The sequence below is a fragment of the Anticarsia gemmatalis genome, chromosome 25 (assembly GCF_050436995.1).
Source record: "Anticarsia gemmatalis isolate Benzon Research Colony breed Stoneville strain chromosome 25, ilAntGemm2 primary, whole genome shotgun sequence".
NCBI lineage: Eukaryota > Metazoa > Arthropoda > Insecta > Lepidoptera > Erebidae > Anticarsia > Anticarsia gemmatalis.
Genome location: NC_134769.1, coordinates 2,938,704 through 2,957,758, shown reverse-complemented (window position 1 = coordinate 2,957,758; position 19,055 = coordinate 2,938,704). Strand labels below are relative to the sequence as shown.

Genomic DNA, 19,055 nt, shown 5'->3' with positions numbered 1-19,055 from the left:
TTGTTTTAAAGGTTTTTTTTTAAAATTGGCATGATAATAACATACGTAATAACTTAAGACAGAAGGTCCTTTAAGTAGAGACTAAATAGATTAATCGACTTGGTATTATATAGATCTCACCACTTTTTACGGCGAGACTTGAGGTTTTTACAGAATGTTTTTGATGGCATCTCACTTCTTTTTGTAGAGCGAACATAAGTCCAATTTGTATGGAAAGACGTTTTTTTTTCATAATTCAACATATTTTCCTATGGGAATGTTGTTCAGATTCATGAGCTAAACACCCTTACCCACCCTATACCCCCCTCCCGTTATGCCTTATATAGTAGGTACTTATTTATTTTATTTTCTACAGTAATCATAATTCATTAACTGCAAATGTAACCTTGTAATCTTATACATTTATATGGGATTACAAAGTTATTGTTGCAGTTGGTGTATTTAAAAAACTGGATCGAAATTAAAAAATATTTGATTTTTCCCATGATAAAGACACAAAACCCTATTTGTATTCTAAATTTTAAGCTTCTAAGTCTGCTAGAAGTACCTTAGACTTTTGATGATCGGTGAGTCAGTGAGTCAGTGAATCAGTGAGTGACAAAATTCAAAATTTTAACAAGTTGTCATTCTTAAACTACTGGTTCAAATTGACTGAAATTTTAAATATACCGTATTTATACAATTACTGATTAGTTGCTGAAAATCCAGGCTTCTTGTTTTATCCACAACGAAATTATAGGGGTGTCAAAAATAGCCCGAATTGCTTCGAGAAAAGGATGTTACGGCCGTGCCGCTTTTTTTTTGCTCGACTTGCGGGGGCACTTCCGTGCCCCCAGATATAAGTATGTATTTAGAAGTATATAAGTATGTTTATCAGTTATTTGGTTACCATAGTACAAGCTCTGCTTAGTTTGGAATCAAACGACCGTGTGTGAGTTGTCCAATAATATTTATTTATTTATTTATTTATAATTTTTAGGACTAATTTCAACTTGCAAAATATTTCTACACGAGAAATGATTTTAAAGGTTGCGGCAAACAGTCATTCTATGAAGAATCTCTCAAAAAATGATCGTAAGTCTGCGAATAAAATTATTTACTGAAAATATTGGTCCTTGGTATATAAATTTAACGGAGTTTGTAAGTCGAAAACCTAAAACCCTAATTCGATCTTTGTGTTGAACTATGAAATGATGCTTAGTCTGCGAAATTTGCCTTCAATCTATACCCATTAAAAATATTTACAGTTTTAACATCAACAGTTAACAATACAACAGTTCCCTCAACTATATTTATCATAAAACCAGCTGGATAAACCAATATTACGCAACACACGTAATTTTAGCAGAACGTAATCAGAATAGATAATATTTGCCGAGCAAGTGTGACGCAACTACCGTTCAGCTGGTAAGGAGAGGAGTAGGCTTCAAAACAAGTGACGTGGTTTATTTGTACCTTTAAATAGATGTATCATCATATATCATGTATTTGATGCATGGGTAGTAAGAAAAGCTTAACTACTTGCGAAAAAAATGAGCAAAGACTTTAATAGTGAACTTTGAATAAAATGTGTGGGATATTGGAGTAAAGGTGGTTTTTGCTTCTTAAGGGTTCAACTACTGAGCATAAGCCCTCTTACTACCACTAAGGGCAAGTAAAAAATGTTGCAAAAGGGATTGTTAATATCAAAAAATCAAATAAAAACAGAGGATAATGTACATAACTGATTCCAAATTGATATGTTGATGATTTAATTTCAGACAAAAGTGAAGTTCTTGGAAATGGATGTATAGGGATATAACTATTTATTAAACATTTTTTAAATGAAATTTATACTTAGGACATTTGAAACATTGACTTTTGTACTTGTTACAACTCTTTTATATCTGCAACTCTGCACTAAGACTGCCTTGGTTCTTTCAGTTACTTATTAGCTTGCAAAAGCGCAACATTTCTTTGTATTTTTCATATTTAAACCTTCAAAACATGACTAATAGGAGATAGAATTTCGTCCATCACCACGCTAAATCGGATCTAGTGTCCTTTCTTCTGCTGCTATTCTTTGGTACACTCGTAAACAAAACGTTAGGTCATCGGTCTAATATTAGCCGTACATTCCGTCACCGGAATACCTGCGACGAACGGTAACCGGGTTAGTCAGAAATATCCGGACGAATGCCCCCGAGAACGAACACGTGGCGACATAATGCAACTTACTGTTGACAAATAATATGGGATGAAAACTACGTTTTATTGTAAAAAGAAGCTATTTTCAATCATATTTTGTAAAAAAATAGAGCTGCTAAAGAGTCCATACGATTGAATAGTGGTTGTAAAGTTAAAGTCCCGGTTAAAAATTCCTGAATCAGAATCGGTTTGTTTCTTATGTGGAAATACGACAGTGGTTTTTATACATTGACTGTTATATACCTTATCTATCGGATAGATTATCCGAAACTGAAACTGGTTCTTAATCAGCAAAACCGGTAGCATAAATGTTGTGCAATCTAGTCATAACAAGACGAAACGTCAAGCAAATAATCATTATCAACATACTGTACATGTGAATTCGATTCATTTATTCATTGCAAAGAAAGAAAAACTATGATTCCTTAATTAGGTGTTTAGATTGTAGGTTTTGGCTTACATTCTTTAGTCATTGTAATTCTTTCCATGCACTTGCCTAAAAAAGGATTGACGTTTCTCCTTTCGTGACTAAGCTCTGCGATTGTAATTTTGATTTCAATTTGCTTTGAATTGTAAACTTTGAAATAAGTGAGAGTAAAAAGAAGATTATTTACGATAACGCCACGATCAGTTAATAGAATATGCCAGAATGATTGATGTTCATAAAGGAAGGTAACCTGGATTCTTTTTTGCCTATAGAAACATAGTTTTCACATTTTAAATGGATGAGAATCACAATCAACAAATGTAAGGCTGTGTCAATAATTAACCTGTCTTCTTTCACCAGGCATTCGCATTGAAATTGCAGATATTTACCCGAGATTAACTCGCAAAATCAATTTGCGCAGTTGGTCGAGTGCAGCCTTCGAAAGAAAATCTAAAAGTGGACAAAGAAACAAAGATAATTACAGTGTCTGGCCCCAATGGATTCTGAACATCAGATAACAGAAGAAAGTCAGCCTTGACCGAAATCCCTACATAGATTTCATGATGTTTAAAATACTTTTTCATGTTAAAAATAGTTGAATTACGTCTTGAAAACGGCTATCGAGGTTGTGCGAGCTGTGACACATATACACGCGTGTAAAAATCGATTTATTTGTTAAATCAAATTGCAGAATAAAAAATGTTTAGTAGGACGCTATTTTGCGAGTCATAGATTTTTTATTAGCGTCTTAGTTTTGTGTTTTACATAGCAACAGGTGGTTGAATTTATGCTTGCTAAGCATTTAGGCGACATGATCTACTTGTGGAGAGGAAACTGTGACGGCATTTTTGTTTCTTTTGTGATTAACACGGGAACAAAATTGAAATTAGTTTTTAACAAAGTATAATCGGTTGCAATATGTGTCGAAATATTGATATTTACATTTTTTGTCTATCATGGTGTTGCCTGTTAAACATTCTACATCATTACAAAGCATTATTGGTTTTGTCATTGTGTAGTATCAATCTTTATCTCTTTAATAAGTGCCGATTAATTTTATTACCTTACCTATGTACATTCACGTTTTTGGTTGGTAGTGACTTGCGAGTCGTAAACGGGCACCTGTTTTACAAACCTTACCTTATTTTCACTACTTTTGCTTATCAGCTGAAATTTTGACAGCTTTTTTCGTACATTTGCACTCACTATGTATCAATTAGGTTATCCAACACTTATTCGTAAGTCGTAAAACTTTATCTTATAGTGTCTTTAATGTTAAGTGACTCTATGTACTGTTGGTTTTTCTAGAAACTTCAATATCAATGGTCTTCCCCCCGTACGGAAGGGTTAAGGTAATCACCCGTACAAACAAACTAAAAACATAATTGTCAGTTTACATGACTTGGTCAGAATTACCGGCCTATATTATTATAATATTTTTATTGCACGTCATACCTACTCACGATGATAGTCATTTCTTCTTCAGAGAAAGCTTAAGCGTCATCGCGTTAATAAAGAAGATTGTTTACAGTCGTTGTAAGGTGTATTGCCATGATTCTTTTGCAGGCGTATACCATATAATAAAAGCAAACACTAAGCTTTATTTATGTTTCTGTTTTCTTATAGTTTTAGCATATATAATCTTGAAATCCTATGTAACATGAATACGGAATACATCAGTTCCCTATACGTGGATTTGTTTTTCAAAAATCATAGTACCTACAGTTTAGGTACCTACAAATAGCAGATCATTTAAACATCTCCCCAATTTCAAGGTTACAAGTATTTACCGGTGGAAAAGTATATCTGTCTTCCTCTATTTCCTATAAAAAGATAAAGACAACATTAATTCAACATGTGATAATGTTACATCACTATTATCACTATTATGAAATATTAAAAAATAGCCTGATAGCGTCTCGTAAACATACAGATAAAATACCAGACGGTTGTTTTTCGTATTTCGTAATCTATTTTTGTTTTTACATATTTACCGTCTGGAAATTACACATTACGATTCTTTGTAATAAGGTATCTCGAAATCAATTTACAGAATTCAGGAAAATCCATCTTCGTGGCGCGGTGTTTAAGGTACTCGTCACGCTGCTACCATTGTGACGGGAGTTTGTGGGTTCGATTCGCACACGAAACAGTTATTTGTGCAATCCACGAATAATAGTTTCGGCTCTGGTTGTACTTTGTGTCCGTTGTTAGTAGTCCCCATAAGTCCCCATAAGAGCAATTCTTAGTTGTCTCTTAAAAAAAACCTCAGAATAACTTTTTGGCTCGACCCGTGATTCGAACTCGAGACCTCGCAATTGCTACTAAAAGCAGTTAACAGAATAACATACTTGTTGTCACAATACCCTCACATAAACGTAAAAGTACAGTTACAGCAAAATAAGTGCAGATGATATCGTCACGTTATCTTCACGCTCTGCTTGGGACGCAAGTGGGGAAGCAGGTTACTGCGTTCACAAGCGATTGTATCGGGACTTGGGCCTTGACTTGCTATGTCGCATGATTATGGGGACATCTTTGAGTTTTTGAAATTGTTAAAGAATATTCTGATTCGTAATGTGAGATTCTTTTTTTAGCAATGTGGTGGCTGAGTGTTCTTTGGTCTCTGCTATGGTAACTGCTTTAGGGCCTGGGTTATTTCCTGTCTTATTTGGGCTTAAAATTGCAACTCATAGGGTACCATGTCCCTAGTACCATATGAGAGTATGTTTTTTGGAACAGGAGTCCATGTCACTTATATTTAGTAATAGATTGGTGTTACATTATTGCTAATTTCGAGTGTCGAGTATCCAAAACCTACCAATAATAATAGTAGCCCCTTTTTTGTTTGTTTGTTGTTATAGTGATAATTTCCTTCGTCGGGATTTTTAATGAAGCTCTCTCTAGCTCCCATTTTTCGTTCAGCTGTGAATTAAAATATTTGTTTTTCAAACAGCAAACAATAAAGAAATAACAATCATCTGAGATTAATCAAAGTAATCACTTGATCTAACATAATTGAAGACTGCCACAGCACGCATATTGTTCCACCCACTTCTTAAGGAAGTCATATAACATTTAGCAAGTCAAATCTGTAAACTTGAACTCCATAACTTACTTAGACAAATAGCCGTACATTTATTTGCCCAAGTAATAGCCTGAGGCTAACACTTTGTCTGTTAAAACGGTCTATTGTCCTTGCCATAGGCTATATTATTGTCATTACGCTACGTCTACAGAATCTGAACTGTACCACATAATAATATAAACTACGGAATAAGTTTCAGATAACCTATCTGTTAGATATAAATGTATAAGGACCTCGTGGCTTACAGTACTGGTCTCGCGTTCACCTCCTAGGTTAGGCAAAGCGGTCTTTTCTAATTTATGTTCTATCTATAGTATGACTAGTGGTCAACCTGGTATCAAAGTTGTTCAAGCCGCCTGAAAGGCCTTTGACATGGCTTAACGACTGACTTTTTACGTGCCCTCCGAAGCACGGAGATGATCAGTTCAAATACCACTGCGGTGCACATGCGGTCACCCATCTATAGAATGACCGCGTCAACGGTTGCTTAGCCTACAGATCGTTTACCGACCGGCGAGCACAACTGGCTATGAGCGCCTCATTTATATACTTAATACGGCAACAGTTTACAGTTTGTACTTAGCAAGTGGCAGATGCTATGACACATGATTCAGAACATTGTGAATAAATCGTTTTTCCTAACAAGGGTAATATGAGTACAAAATATGGCATACAATTAATAATGCGGTTTTCTGGATATGGGTATTAATGCAACATTATTTGATTATAAATTCCTGTTTATTCTCGGTGTTTTGTTCAAAAATATTTTTCGCAAATGACCATAAAAGGATAAATATAATAATAGGAAAAGTTACTTCGGAAACCTGACCCTCAATAAATCTATAGCCGCTGTTAGGACCCTAGGAGGAGTCCTTTTTAATAGACGCCCTTGAATGATAGAATAAGTCCTCGTGATTTTCTTTGTTTTTCGTTAAACTATTAGTTAATAGCAATACATTATATTAGATTATTCTCAATTACAACCTGAAGTTTGGAAACGTGCCCGGTATATGGCAATAGGGTTAGCTATATGGCACCCACGTTTCGCCATTAACTATGTAAGTATTAATAAATAAATGTAGTAGAGTGTGAGCCTATTGCCATTTGCCGAACAAGACCCATAGCACTTTGCCCGACCTGGCAATCAAACCCTAGATCTCGTGGCCAGCAGTTGGAGTCAGTACAGACCATAAATGTAGTGAGCGCGATAACTCAGTTTAAATATCATCATTATTATTTACCTTTGTTAATTAAATAGAGGTCAAAGAACAGTCATTCTAAATAAACAAAATGAGCTGGGTCATTTACTTGTTTCGCCACATAATGACGTCACGGAATGATCGAGCCAAATCTTTAAATGATGTTCTACATATATTTATCTTTTCCAAGAAAACACAATTATGGAATAACGTCATTGTTTATGACGAATTTTGTATAATATTGTCAGCTTCTGGGTTTTCCAGGGTAATTAGGAAACTAGCTCGGACTTTGTACTTACCTTGAGTTTATTCCTTTTTATTATAACTTTATAAGGGTACAGTTAAAGGATAACTCTGTTTGAAATGCTATTCTAGGAAGTTTCTGCTCTTTCAGCACTTAGTAGTGGTGCAAGTAACGGTTTTTAACTAAGAGTTTTTACAAGCCAGGGGGGCCTCACCCTAAGGGAATCACATAGATCTTTATGTGTTCTATTGTTTCAAATGTCCATGGGACTTACAGTTTTAGTTAAACCACTGTCAAAGACGACTATTTCTGGAATAATATTATCTCTTTCTTGAATTGCAGTGAAATTGTATCGCTTTTCATTATCGTTAATTTGTCTGGTAGGTTTTGCTTGAGTATTATAAAGTATACAAAGGTTGCAGACTTTACTAATCGATCTTTATTTTGGAAGAATCATGTCGATGACTTGTAGACTGCCTTTGCAGCAAAGTCAATGACATCAAGTAGGTGACTACATCATATTTGTTTAACTATATTTTCCTTTCTTTATTTATTTTCTAGTCTCCAACCCGCAATTGGCCAGTGTAGTGGACTCAAGGTCTAACCCCTCCCTCATTACGGGAGGAGACCCTTGCCCATCAGTGGGTTAGATTTTTTCTCTTTGCAAATATAGTATAACTTTAGTTTGTTTTTGCTGCTGTGTCTGTGTCAAGCGTGTTTGTGTTCGTTGATAAGGTTTTCTACTTGCATAAGTCATCTTCTGACTAACATGTAAGGAGTAAGGTATCAAAATAAAATTGCATCATATAATTGTAATGTACACAATTTATTCATATCGTATAGTGTTTCTTATACAAAGATAATAAATTGTAAAATCCTCTTTCACGGTCCGAATAATAAATAAATACTTAGTTATAACTCCTTTCAGTCCTATCACATGCCCTTTAGGGCAATACAAGGAGTTTACTTACAATACAACTGAAATACTTGACAGCTAGCTTTCTTAGGACTCGATACAATTACAAATTGAACACTACCATGGGTTCTCGATATATCAACCGGAATGTTCTCGAATGTAACAAACGATAAACTCACGAATTGACATCGACAACCCATAGTAAGCGCTGGTATACGAAGGATGAAATCGCTTTTTTTACTAATAAGTGTACAAAAATATTCCTTTAGGTAGCTATTTATAAAGGTAGGTATGTATTGTCAAAGGCACTGGTATTCTTATCCTGATTATTCAATACATCTGTTATAGGATAGGTTTAATGTAGTTATTCTATGTCTTACAATTATCTGCGATTTCTCGATAGCTAACCAGAGGATCTAGCATTTTTTTGGTTTGGAACTTAACGGGCATTCCGAAATGAGAAATATACATTAATTTTTATAAATAACCATCTAAGTTGGACTTAAAGTTACTTAGATCAAACTTAATCACTACTTATAAGAACATAGTCTTTAGCCATCGATTTTCACTATCGAGTCTTCGAATAGATGAAACAGATCTACTACTATAACTTATATTACATATACATACATAGCTCATCACTAAAAATGCATTTTTTTATATCCTATCACTGAGTAGACAAGTTTAATCTGTTCGAAAAGTCTGTAAACCGAACATAATTTTATTAGTCTCATTTTCATAGGACGCGGGTCCACGGAGGCGGCGCGTGCGCCTGCGACGACCTGCCACTACGTCTGTCTACCCTACACAGTACATACACCGACCACGACATACAATTACTAGGAAGGATTACAATTAGGCGACGCGGCTTAGCCGCTTACAGCTGCACAATATGATACAAATATAATATGTTCATCTCTTTACAACGTGGTAACTTCATCTACTAGGGAGGGGTAGGAGACAGTTTGTACGAACGAGTTCGACACGTGAGCGCGGCGCGAGGCGCGGGTGCGGGCGCGGGCGGCTGCGCGGTCCAGGCGCAGCGCGGCGGGGAGGCTCGGGCGCCGGGGCGCTCCGCCCCACGCTCAGTGCTCGTGCGCGCGCGCCTTGTTCTGGTGCATCATGTTCTTGAGCGTCGCCACCTCGGTGGCGAGCCGCGCCAGCTCAGCCTTGAGGTGTGCGTCCTCCTCCTCCGCCAGTCTGTCCTCGGGCCGCGCGGGCCTGAACTCTGCGCCGATGGATATGCCGGAGTCCCGTTCATCGCTGGAGCCTTCCCCGTCCCACGAGGGTGAGGACCGGGGGCCGGGCTCCTGCTTTATGTGCTGGAGGGACAGCAGAGCGCTGGCGACGTCCTTGTCGCCGAGGTGAGACTTATGGCGAAGTTTCAGCGGAAGCCCGTTGTTCTCGGGTGCGTATTGCTCGGTGGTCTCGTCCCCTGAGCCGGAGAGAGAGGATAGCTCATAGGGCGAGGGCACGCGGCGAGATCTGGAGAGGTTGAGCACTGAGCCTGGGGGCTCGTAGTGTGCCGGGTGTGGGTAGTATGCCTCGGGCGCCGGGAGCCTCTCCTGGTAAGGTTCAGGAGCGCGCTGCGGTGGCGGTGAGGGCGGAGATGCGGGCGGCGCCGGGGGTGGTGGGGGCGCCGGAGGGAACAGGGCACTGGTCGACAGTTTACTCCTCTTGGTGACACAGAGTACTTGGTCGCACGTAGGCAGAGTCGCCAGTACTTGGTCTATGCTTATGAGTGTTTCTCCACAGATTCCATATTTTTCCTTGATGGCATCGAGTTGCGCCTTCAATACGTGGTTTTCCTTGGAAAGCTCAACAACGCGCTGTTCCAAAACCATGTCGTTGAAGCGACGCTTTTCGCGAGAGCGCTTGGCGGCCTCATTGTTCCTCCGCCTGCGGTCCCAGTAGCCATCGTCCTTCTTGCTGTCGGGGATGAACTCCCTCTGCTTGCGCTGGCCGAAGAACTCCTTGCGTTTGTTAAAGTCGAAGCCGGAGTAGTCATTGGGGTCACCAGGGCTGGCGCTGCCACTGCAGGGGCCGGGGCCCTGGTCCATAGGGAAATGCGGGGACACGGAGAGGCGTCCGCGGGGCGGCATGGGGGCGCCGCGAGAGGGTGCGGGCGCGGGGCCGAGGCCTCCACCACCCGGACCCCCGAGCAGCTGTTGCTGCTGACTCAAGATGAACTCTGCAACCATGTTTCGGCGGACGACGACTGGTCCGCACGAATCTTCAATGTGGTTCTGTAACAACAAGAAAAGTTACGTTAGTTACAGAAAAAAAATCGCTAACCGTTGCAGTTGTCTAAATAATGTCGCTGTTACAAAATCGGTCGGTTGCAAAAACAGAGTGTCGCAAGATCCCGCGCTGCAACTTTGCACGTGGATCACCTTTGTGAAATAATGTTGCTACATTTCAACGCTTTTTACTCCCTTCATGTTAGCCAAACTCATTAATAAGTCGTGTTTCTTAATTTGAGCGTGTTACAAATACGAGTTAAGGTTACACCGGATTTCTTCCGTTACAAAACTGACTTCCTCGCTGTTGCCGAATGTTGCCGATTGGCGTTCTAATTAGGTAATGGAACGATGGACAGCTATAAATAAAACTATTGCAGACTGAATTTTGAAAGTCAAATCGTTGACTATTATACGAACTTTAAAAATACTACAATTGATTATACAATACATTAAGAAAATGATGAATACTTTTAGTCAGAAAAAAAGTCCTGCCATGCTTTCGACACGTGACAGATTTACTTTTCATTCAATGGGGTTAGTGAACAATAATATTTAGATTTCGCAACATGATCACGTTGGGCTTAACGTGGAGGTAAATTAAGTGAAAACGTTGACGTATGATATTGAATCGAACTGATTGGTGTCGTTCACCTTTACGTAATAAGACAATTATTGTGTCGATATTGATTTACATAAATTGGTTTATCGTTCAATTATGAGTTGGAAACAAGTGCAGGAAGTGTTAAAAAAATGTACCAGTGTACATTGTTATCAAGTTTATTATCCGAGTCTAACAATGCTAAGGATCATTTGTAAGTGCCTATTGTGATCGCCATAAGTTTGATTGTTTTTTGAAAAGATTTTAAAACAATGCACATTGCACTGGATTGTGACGAGAAAAAAAGAGCTATCGAGTCACGTTAAGTTGCACGCAGTCCTCGTGTGAGCAACGTGAGAGAAAATACCGAGATTTTGAAGAAAATTATGTATTACCCATGAATTTGCATGCATATCTAAGTATGTCGGACACAACACGTGGCTCCATTATACAGTATTCATTTATGAAATTCTAAGTAGATTCGGATTAGAATTGATTTTCTTTTTTATTATTTCTCAATTTGGTAATTTTTCGTCACATACATGAGAATTTATTTTCCACGATGACAAAGTCGGGCCGTTAAAGAGTATGATTGTTATTGATACGTTCCGTTTCACGACACGAGTTGATCGGTGTCAGTAGGGCAGGCCAGATGCACGGGCGCCCGTTACACAGTCTAACTGTTTAAATAATCGCGCCAGCTTTAATTTGTATGCATTGTTGTTTAAAAATGTCAGATCAACTGTTGTAAAAGCCAATTAACACATTTTACTTGTGAAATCAGGTTGATGGTACAAAACTAAAGTGTTATTACGAATTCCCATCACGTATAACTATTTATTCAAATATATCGGCCCGTTAGGTTGATATTACTATATTGTACAGTTAGATAATGCTATTCAAACATTTTTTGTCGGTCGCGCCGTTCGGACCGCCCACTTTTTATTAGGTGTTAATTTAAAACAGTATTCGTGCTCTCAGCAGATGGAAAAAGATTCATCATAACTGTACTACTGAACTTTATGGTCCAAATATGGTCATTAAAACAAATAAACCTAGTTATTTTTTAGTCTATGATTGGTTGAGACATCTCTGACCTTCTACGAAATTGGAATTTCAAAACGCTTCCAATCGATTTGCAATTTAAAAAATGCTTATTTTATGTGCAAATTATAATTTTTTGCTCCATTTGCAAAGAGATTAACAGAAAAATGCTCCCGTCCGTTATATCGTTGACGGTTGGCGGAGCACAGACAGTTAAACACCGTTTCCAACCGAACTGTTACTATTTAACATTGCCAATAAAAGTATGGGCTTTGTTAATTTTTTATCGCCGCTATTTATTAAGGAAATTTGTTTATGGCACATTCCGTTTTGCTTTACGATTGTTGAACGCTCTTTAACGACATTTACGAGCTATTCTTATGACAACTCATATCGTGGAATGTGGTCTAAGTTCCTTTTCACTGCCTAACAAATTTTTACAGCCGCAGAAACCTTTTCATTAAAATTATTGCTAAAATTCCATTTTGAATGTCACTTTTGACATACGTCGGTTTAATTATATTGCATACAGTTAACCCACACATTACAAAACCCAACCTTGACTATCATCATCGAAATAAAAACATTTAACCGCTAAAATGATGACGAAACGCTAATAGCTGTTTCATAACAGTATTACGAGTTTTAGAGACCTGCGATGAGCACAAAAAACCGTTTTCGGTTGTACCGTACAGTCCCAGTTTTCGGATAACGGGCCGCGCCGCGAGAAAGTACATGATTAGCGATAACTGTCGATTGTCAAAACCCGCTTGATTGTTAGCAGTATTGTGCAACCGTTAGCTATCGTATGGAATTGACCGCGATACTATGGGAAAATTTGGCTTTTGAAGTGCCCAATCGCGTCATCAAATACCGGAAACAAGGTGTTAAGTAAATTTTGACCGGCCGCTTGATTGGATCGTAACTGTTATTCTGTAAAGTTAGTCATAGTTTATTCTGTCACGTGTAATACGTCGTTGTGATAGTCAGGAGCTACGCAACACCCCACGTGCACTCAGAGGGAGAAGCGTGCAGCCCTCACGTGTACAATCCCTTTCTATAAATATATATTTTTTACAGGCTTCGGATTTCTGGTTCCTAAATGCGTCAACGCGCCTCACGTGTCCATATCATTGCATTTAGAATTTTACTTGTTTTTCGATGTGACATTATGTTAAATATGTGCATCGACTTAGTTTATGGTTGTCACTTGACAGTTAGAAAAGACTTCGTAAGCTAGTTAGGCATTTTCGGCGCATATTATTAAAGTCAATAATGTATTTTAAAGTCAAGTGTTTGCATAAATTTACATTAAAAGACAGACAATTTAATTCACGTGCTTTTCGATAATTTGTAAAAACCGTCACAAACGATTCGCGGTGTTTCTTTATCAAATTGTTTCGTAATGACGGAGGTATACTGAGTCACTGTACAAAGTCCTATTTTGCTAGAACGTTATCAATTTATTTACATAGAGCATATTTTAACGTAATATACAACAGTAAGGAGCAATTAATGGACTGGAATGTCTTGTTCCTGATCGATATTCCGCGAAGTGCTTACATAACAATGCACTTGGCTGCATACAACTACACTTTGCGTCATAGAGTCATAGAGAACACGTGCTGCGCCACGAGTGGCTCTACGATTATGTCATTAGAACCGCCGTATAAATTATAATACTCGATTGTTACTCGCGTAATAATTTAAATAAAACCGTATTTTTATTAAGATTTCCTACTGTACCTTAATTTAAAAATCTAAACAAGAAGTCCAAATAATTTGCAAGACCGGTTTCAAAATTCAAGATCAACGTGAACTTGGATGACTAGCGATTTTTAAGTGTTCAAATCTGAATAAATCAAAGTAATCTTTGGTGTTTGAGCGCTATTTTTACGTTACATGTCAGTGACACCTATGTTTGCTTATCGTTGCTATCGTATTTTCGGCGTTCCGAATTCCGATAGTGTTATCGCTTAAGATTCTATGTTGGATGTCAAAGTTCGGGGGTGGGTTCAGCCCTGTGAGTGCGACCTGACGGCTGGGCGTGATTGTCGTACCTGCACGGGGACACGTGCCCCGGCGCGCAACGGTCACGCGGCATATGACACGTGTGCGCTCTTGAACCTCACTTTACCTCACGTTGTTGTTGCGCAACCAACCGACCGCGCACGTTTGCTCTTCTCCACAGTTATATAAACTGCAACGTGATCCAAGAACGTGAAATTTAATTATTAATTGCCATTAATGGATGTTACTGTGCCCTTGGCCGTCAGCGTGCCATTGTTTGATGATACAATTTCACGCGATTACCATATGTGAAAATTTTACCTATGCATATCTTTATGTCTTTTGTATGGACGTTTGTTGTTGAAATACTCTAGATAAGTTATATGTTTTAATAAAACCTATAAACTATTGTTTATGGGAACTTATACAATACAGTGACACTAACTATCTGCTCTTGAAAGAACAAAGTAGAGTCATACAATGGTTGACTTCACACGAAAAGTTTCAGTTTGTAATGAATGTAGCAAAGTTAAGCTTAATTAAATTCTTTGCTACGGTTTTAAAATAAATAACCACGGTCTTGACCTTACTTTAAATAATATATAATAGCGGCCATCTTGGAAAAAGTAGAGAAAGTAGTACAGCGGTAACTTTCCACGCGCTTGCCGTTTATTGCGCGGGAAAAGTGGGACGCCCGCCATGTTTGATTTGACGGTTTGCCGCCGAGAAATGAAATGTTAGAAATATTCTAAAGTTTATAATTTCTAGCCTATTTACATTTATATAAAGTCACGCTTTTAACAAAAGCACTACCTGTTTTGGTTGACTTTGCTTTCAATAGGAAAATCGTAAAAAGCATTTTTTACGTGTCTGCTAGCGATCTGAATGGCAAGTGAGTTCGGTATTTCCCATTTATATGAGTTAGGTCACGGAATGCACGAGTCACTTGCGGTAATTAATTATGTTACAATTTATAATTACCGTATGTATAACAGAATATCCATTTAATTTCCCTGAGGAAACCGCATTGATAGTGAGAAATAGAAATCGGTTACATAATTTATTATTGATGTTCGTGTTGGCGCCAATAGCTCATTGTCTGTGGTTATGAATTATGTCAAGATGTGATGTTTTGAAAACTTCCTACGCGTCGAGTCATATGTTATGTCTTAGTCGGCCGGCTGTCGTAGCCTTAAGTTATTTTGACTTACCATTGAGGTCGCATCTTCTGGATGTGATTCAAACATTTTTACGACGAAATATACGTATACTTGACCGATTTTTCGCAGTGCGCGTAAGTCTCAATTAAAAACGGGAATCGGGCTATTTCGGCGCCGACGGCCTCTATCGGTCGAGTCGCGATAATGGTTTGGTGTCAAGGCCATATTTCGTAACTCTGAGTTTATAAACGTGCCAAGGCCTTTCCTCTTTTCCGGTAGAAATTGTCTTTTTAAATAATAAAGATAAGATAGATAACAGTGGATCGAGTGAATCAGTTTTTATAACAAAGAGAGACCTAGTTAGTCGGCCTTGCTCTATACCTGTTAATTGCTATATTATTAAGAAACGCTTAACCTATTTTCTTGCGCTAGATTCGTGGGGCTTAGGTAGTTGTATTACATAACAGCACGAGGAAGTATAACAAAAGGAACGCGGTGTTTTGTTCTATATTCTAAGGTCAGTCGTTGCAGATACATATTTCATACAAAAACTGGAAATTCAAATGGCGTGTTGTAGACATATTTCTGTAAAAATAACATATGAAGCGATATAGTTATTGTGTAGCCCGTTGCGTCAGTGTCATCAATCAGTTTGGTAGTTGATACGGTCCGCGTCACTGGTCCACTTGCCCGCAATTGGTCGCACACATTCACGTGCACATCACTAAGTAGGTTACAGTTACGCAGCGAACGAGATAAAAAAAATGGGTCAAGTTATCTTTGCTTGTCCTCGCGCCGATGAAATTATCGTCGTTGTTATTGCGCGTGAAAAAAAATCTTACGTAACGCCCTCGTATGAAGCATATAATCTGTACAAATATGTAGAGGGTTTCATCCAATGTCATTCTTTTTTAACCCTGGACGATGTAAATAGTATTATCGTGCAAATATTTACAATACTTTTGGGTTAATTAGGTGACGGTCTTGTTTGTTATTTAGTTACTTATCTGGTGACTCAATACAGATATCGATATCGTGTATGATTAAATAAACGGTATGGCCTTAAAGTCTTCGGTATTACTTTCCGTGCAGCCTTGCGTTAGTTCCGTATTACATCATACGCTTATAATGCATTTCGTGATAAATCTTTTTATTTGTTAGTTACGCCTTTGTGTTCGATACCACGGCCGGGGTTAGTTAAGTATGGAAGTAATTTTAACAACACTGCTACGTTTACGGAAGCTTGTAATGCAATAATAACAGTAAGAATGGAATTGGTTCCGAGTTCCGACATGCTTTTTACAGTCATTTAGTGAAAAAGGTGTGGCATTGCAGGGTGGTGTATTTTTTATACGTTTTCAATGTGTCCATTGCAGTTGATTGCGCAATAGCCACCCCAGGAGCGTTGCGTCATGCATCGACACGGAATGACCTTTAGTCGGATCGATGGCAGACATGCAGTAGTCTGGATGTTCTAGAACAGGTGGTGGCAACTGCACGGCTGCATATTTGATTTTCAATACGTTTTACTGTGCGATTTTTATTTCGGAATTGTTTGAGGATATTGAATTTGTATTCAGAAGGAATGAATTTGTTTTGTTTTTCAAATTCAAATTCTGATAATTTTACGTTTTGAGGATAATTCTTATGCCTGTACGATTTTATTTGTTGAATTTTGTTAGTTCGTTATTTATTTTTATTTATTGGGAAAACAGGTGAATTAAAATTAATTAATTTTAATTAAGAATTTTGTTTTTTCCCTTCTCTTGAAATATTAAGTAAATACTTGAAACAGTTTGTATAAAATACTGCAGCGGAGAATTTTTCTAGGAATAAAATCTATTGGCCACACAAAAAATATTGCAAAATATCTCAATAATACGCAATGCGCGTTATTGGCAAAAAGTCTAGTTTCCGTACATCCGCGGGCGAATGCACGCTGGATCGGAACCTTGAACCAGTTGTGTAAGCAACTCACAATGGCTTACGACAGAACCGTGCCAGGCGCTGCTTACGACACCAACCAACGCAATCCCGCAATTAAAACCACTACTTTATATTACTACTACTTTAAAACAATTACAAAACTTCCTCTCCATTCCGAAAAAACTTTGGCAAGATTTCCAAAAAATCTAAAAATTAACCAAATTCCAATTTTAAAGAAAATAATTTGCAAAAAATAGATAGAGGAAACAGGATAGAGCTTGTAAACAATTGTAAAAAAAGAGTTGTATTCGTACAAACTGTGACGAAAACATTAGCGAGGAAGCAGAAACGCAAACAAAAGATTCAAAACAAGGTGAAACGGCGAGGGCCGTCATTGAGAAGCTTCAACACACGTAAGAATTCAACAAATAAAATGATTAACATAGCATCAGTTTTGGCACGAAACTCACAAGACATGAGTAAACAAATTTCCCCGAAGTCAATGATCTCTGATCAGGAAAAACATTTCTTTTTAAACCAGGTGTTTCAATTTCAATAATTTCCATTTCATTCATCATTCATTTTGAATTTCAAATTGGGAAATTTTTTTCAACAAAATTCGGTAACTTGAAGAAAGGATACTAAATTGTTTTTTCAAAATAGGTCTCTTAAAATGCGCATTTAGATTCTAAAGAAACTTTCCTTTTCTGTTAGCAAAGTTTTGTTTGTTTTAATTTCCATTTTTATTTTTGTTTAATTTGTTTAATGATTTTACCAAAAAAATATTTTTGTGACAAATATTGAAAAGGAATAAAGATTTTAATATTTAACAAGGCTTTTATTATTTTATTGGAATTAAAGAGATTTTCAGCAGAGGGAAAATTTTCTTGTTGGAATTAAAGTTTTTGGAAAAGTTTTTTCGGGAGTTGCGACTTCTGTTTTTGCGAGGACCTGATAAAAAATATAATAAATATAAAAAGATACTTACAAAAATATTTGCGGTGTTTGTGTACTCCTTATCCGGAATTATCCAAATTGTGGGTACAATATCATAATCCACAAAACAGGGATGCACAACCGTTCTATCGTTCACAATTAGTTTTCAAAACAGTAAATAATTCAAATAAATGTTTCACTCCCACTTTACACGTCCTGAATAATTTTTGTCACTATCACAATGTTGTTATGACGAAATATCCACTGCGTATGGCGCTGTGTAACTCCACTCGCTTGGACAGGTCTGTACTCTGCGAAGTCTAGAGTTCGACTAAATTTTGTAGTGGGGTCGGCCGACTCCCAGCCTGCAGGCGCGCACACACTCACAGCGCGCAGCTGTGTGCGTGCCGCTGTGCTGGTGTGAGTGTAACGTTTACGTGTGTGCGTATTTTACGTAACATACCCTGAGTGTGTCCGTGTAATCACTTTAGCCGGTATTGAGTCAATGTAGTGTCCGATTTTTTAGCTAATTCGCGATTGAGTCATGTATTTGTAGCTTTTTGCGTTTTCCAAGAAATAATTTAATCGATTGATAAGCGTGTTTAGGTTTTAGTTTTGGGCAATTACGTGGCGTAATGTAGTCTATGTAGTGTAAGATTTGTCGGTTTTACGTTGTTACAAAGTTGTTGGGTAAATGTAAATTTTTAAATTGGGTTTCATTACGGTAACGGTTTTCGTAATTTTCATTTTAGACTATCGTTGTGGAGCTTATGAATTTTATGTTTTCACGCGTTTCAAAATGGGAAAAAAATGTTTTTTTTGTGAATTTTGCAAAAATATTTTTTTGAAAAAATACATTTGTTTTGTTAAAGTAAAAATACATTTGTTTTGTATCCAATTTGTGTTGTTTGTCGATATATTTCGATGATGTTTTGTATTGTAGTGAGTAAACATGATAATGATATTATCGTGAATGTAACGACACCGTCTCGACGCTCGGAGGTATTTTTATTTTGTTTGTTAATGTCTGTTATTAGATTGTGACATTATTCCTGTCGTTATTATTTTAACGATTTA

At 37.5% G+C, this 19,055-nt stretch overlaps 1 protein-coding gene across 1 annotated transcript; it reads right to left on the bottom strand.

The window, feature by feature from the left end:
* Window positions 1-7,952: 7,952 nt before the first annotated feature.
* On the bottom strand, window positions 7,953-18,321 carry vri (nuclear factor interleukin-3-regulated vrille). The gene is made up of 2 exons (XM_076130790.1): window positions 18,031-18,321; window positions 7,953-10,307 (listed from the first exon to the last, which is right to left on the bottom strand). The coding sequence occupies exon 2, from the start codon at window positions 10,260-10,262 to the stop codon at window positions 9,147-9,149; it is 1,116 nt and encodes a 371-aa protein (XP_075986905.1). The 5' UTR covers window positions 10,263-10,307; window positions 18,031-18,321; the 3' UTR covers window positions 7,953-9,146.
* Between the last annotated feature and the right edge of the window lie 734 nt (window positions 18,322-19,055).